Source organism: Parasteatoda tepidariorum, chromosome 8 (assembly GCF_043381705.1).
Source record: "Parasteatoda tepidariorum isolate YZ-2023 chromosome 8, CAS_Ptep_4.0, whole genome shotgun sequence".
In the NCBI taxonomy this organism is placed as follows: Eukaryota; Metazoa; Arthropoda; class Arachnida; order Araneae; family Theridiidae; genus Parasteatoda; species Parasteatoda tepidariorum.
The window spans coordinates 91,545,471-91,548,976 of NC_092211.1; the positions used below are offsets into that span (position 1 = coordinate 91,545,471).

General features: G+C 30.8%; 1 protein-coding gene across 3 annotated transcripts in view; it reads right to left on the bottom strand.

The window, feature by feature from the left end:
- Positions 1–3,506, bottom strand: part of LOC107446548 (polycomb group protein Psc) — a 76,702-nt gene that overhangs the window by 53,978 nt on the left and 19,218 nt on the right. Inside the window, exon 1 of one of the 3 annotated variants that reach the window (XM_043047706.2) lies at positions 2,523–3,196. The exons of the other annotated variants lie outside the window; for them this stretch is intronic. Coding sequence (XP_042903640.1) covers positions 2,523–2,534 — 12 coding nt within the window. The 5' untranslated portion in view covers positions 2,535–3,196. Of the gene's footprint in view, positions 1–2,522; positions 3,197–3,506 lie in introns of those variants that run through there. 3 annotated transcript variants of the gene reach the window in all.

Sequence of the window (3,506 nt, forward strand, 5' to 3'; positions counted from 1 at the left end):
TGAATGCCAGGACATTGAAGTGTTACCAGAAATTCTTTTTAACTGCTAATACTGTAAAGAGGGAAAGCAAATATTAACCTAATACCAAGTTTATGTATGATTGTAATATGCTTGGATGTAATCAAAGTCATTTATTTATTTAATGATCGATTATTATACAAAATTTTATTCTGTACATATCAGCAACAAAAATTTTTTAGTTTCTTTCTACAGCGGATAAAAAGAATTAATTTAAGCAATTTATGGTCCAAAGTCTTAAGTTGAGTTACTTACTATTAAATTAAAATGACTGTTTTTTAAACTTCTAAGGTAATATGTCATTTTCCTGGCATTCAAGATTTGGTGAATTTCTATTTTAGTTTTTTTTCTCGAGCAAATGTCAATAAACTACACTGCTGTCTATAAGATATTACTAAGTGTAGTTAAAGAAGTATACAAAAAAAATTTTAGATTATTTTGAAGACTTTTTTTGGTCCGAATTGTCATGTTTCGTGAGAATCACCCACATATATATGAGAAATAGCTACACAACAATTTCTGAGCCGAAAAAATAATATGGAAATAAAAAGTAAAGGATGTTAAAATTTTTTAGATAGACTAGTAATTCCTCGGTAGAAAAAAAGAACTGAAAATTTTTTTAATCAAGGTTTATCTAGATGTAAAATAAAATGAATAGTTAATTCTTTCAAAATATGACAACAGAAAGATATGAAGAACTTTGATTTTATTTTATTAATTTTTTAAACACATTTAGGGGTTATATTCTTTTGTGAAAAGTTCGCTTTCGAGGCAAAACTACTCATTTTGTGAGAATACGATCGCTTTTTTGTGAAAACTCACAAAAACAAGTGGCCCGTTCAACAAGAAAATGTTGTGAAAAATCTACACAGAATCTAAATTAGCGTAGAATATATTTATTTTGTCACAATCATGTTTTTCTGTATATGTGAAAATAAGGTCTGGGTGTGGGAGGGAAGGAGTATCTCTCAAAGAAATTTTAGTTTCAAAAATTGTGAATTGACTCCGGTTTGAAAAAGAAAAATTTTGTTAAAAAGAAAAATATCCAAGGTCCATTTTTAAGATAAAATACTTTGACAAACGAAGAGATTCTTGTAACTCAGATCCCCTTAATTTACTCTAGCGTAAAACTGAAATTATTAATCGATTAGCCAATTAGCCAATTGTTCTACACATCTCTTGGAGTACGTTTTCGCCGTGACGTCACATCTTCTGCTCAGAACCCATTGGCGCGCTTCATCGACCTATTTTTTCATTTATCATTCCCCAGATCCTCAATCATTCTAGATAGGGGGCGAGGGAGATAATAGGAGGTATCAGGGTAAGGGGGACCATTTCTAACAGGATATATTCTGGGATGAGAAATGAATGATTGCAGAGAGCACAGATTTCACTTTAGTTCTCAATAAATAACATAACAAAATAAGAAGACTCTTTATCGCGTTTAAAGTTGTTGACTAAATTTTGTTTGACCTTCACTGGTATTTTAAAATGCAAATACTTTTTACAATTATACTTTTAAGTATAATCACAAAACTAAAAAGGAAATTCAGGTAAATCATGAAGTTTCAATTGAAGAAAAATGTTTTTAAAAAATATCAAAAAGCAGGTTTCATTATGATGCTCAGCATTTGTATTTTAAATGACTCACGCGTCGGTGAAATAGAATTTGCTACATAAGTTTACTCCCCTAGTCTTAACTACAACTATGAAAAGGGAACAGAAAGTTTTTTCCAGGATATGTTCGCATCATTAAAGTTTGTTTATCTCAATCTATCCACTGAAGTGTTGATATTTGATACTTTGGACATAAATAAATGGCATGTAAATTTTGTTAGTTTTAATTTTATGTTAAACCGTTCGTATAACAACACTGGTGTCAGAAATTAAGAGAATTTGCTCGTTTATCTCTTGAACTGCTGGACCGATTTTAATAAAATTTGATATGTATATTTGATTGATATCATACAAAACAAGTAACCATTCAGCACCTGTAATACACACGCATGATCATGTGTAACAGTGGAGATCATGCGTGCGTATTACAATTGTTGAATGGTTATTTGTTTTGTATTGTATCATCAATGTATGAGCATATCAAATTTCATTAAAAATCGGCCCAGTAGTTCAAGAGATAATCGATCCAGTCTGCAAATTCTCTTAATTTCTTATACTAGTGTATATTAGAAGATTTCAGAATCAAGCCAACTTATCCTACACTTATCTTATTGTAAACTTTAAATATCTTAACAATGTTATAAATTTGACCCGCTATTTTTTTTTTCTAGGGATGTGGATTACCGTCCGATTTTCCATTTTTCACTGAGGATCTCTTCTTTGCGAAGATAATATTTTAAATGTTTCAAAACACTATTTTTTTAAATGACACATTTAACTGATTAACTTATATTGAATTTTAATTAAACGCTCTAGCACACAATAGACAGTTGCGGGAATAATTTTTTTTTAACAATCACAATTAGTGAAAAATAAATAAACTTTACCTTAATTATCATAATTTAGAAGTAGAAATTCAAATTATTTTCAGTACACAAATAAATTAATAACGAAATCCTTTTGCAACACACGAAAAAAAAACAGTTCACTTAATCCAATGAGGCACAAACACAGGTTGAAAACTTCCGTACACATCCGTTTTTGGCACACACGCACACCTGTCATCCTCACATTTTGCCGACACTTCGGAAAAACAGGAACGAATCACACGTGACCCTTCCTTGCTAGCGTATCCACCGAATTCTGAAACTGAAAATATTTCTCTTCATGATAGTATGCCGCGCCAAAGACATCGCCAACAGAAGCGATCGTTTTTTCGCCAACTTCGTAAGGGAAGCCTTAAAATAAGGTTTGTCGCAAATAAAGAGATACAAGTACGCTAAAAAAAAAACAGGAAAAAAAAAGGTGATTCGTGAGTTGTACTCGTGTTTGTATGTGTGGATGGATGGATATGTGTGTACGTGGATGGATAATTTTTTTTTTTTCTAATCTTTCTACGTGATGGTGTTCGACTGCAGTGACGTTTGGCGAAAAGTCGCAAGGGCAGCGGAAACATTAGAGCAGTGGAGCGCGAAATCTTCTTTTACGCTAGAGTTGATTTGCTGTGAGATTTGTTTGCGGTAATGTTAAAAAGATTGCTCTCATTTCTTTTTTCGCCAATGCATTACTTTTCGTAGAAAAAAACATAGAAAAAAAATCTTACAGCAAAAAATCCTCCGTCACGTTTTTCGAAATTCTATTAAGAACAATTATTTTAAAGTGTTAATTCTATACATTTTTTTTACACCGATGAATATTTTATTTATTCATTTCTTAATTTTTTGTAGATCACTGCAAAAATTGCTTTTCGGCATTAAAATTAAATCAATTTCTTAATTTTTCTAGGGAGCATTAAAAATTAATTACAGATTAACTAATATTGCTGACCTAACTAACTGCTTTTTTTATCATGTTAATTTGAATATATATAT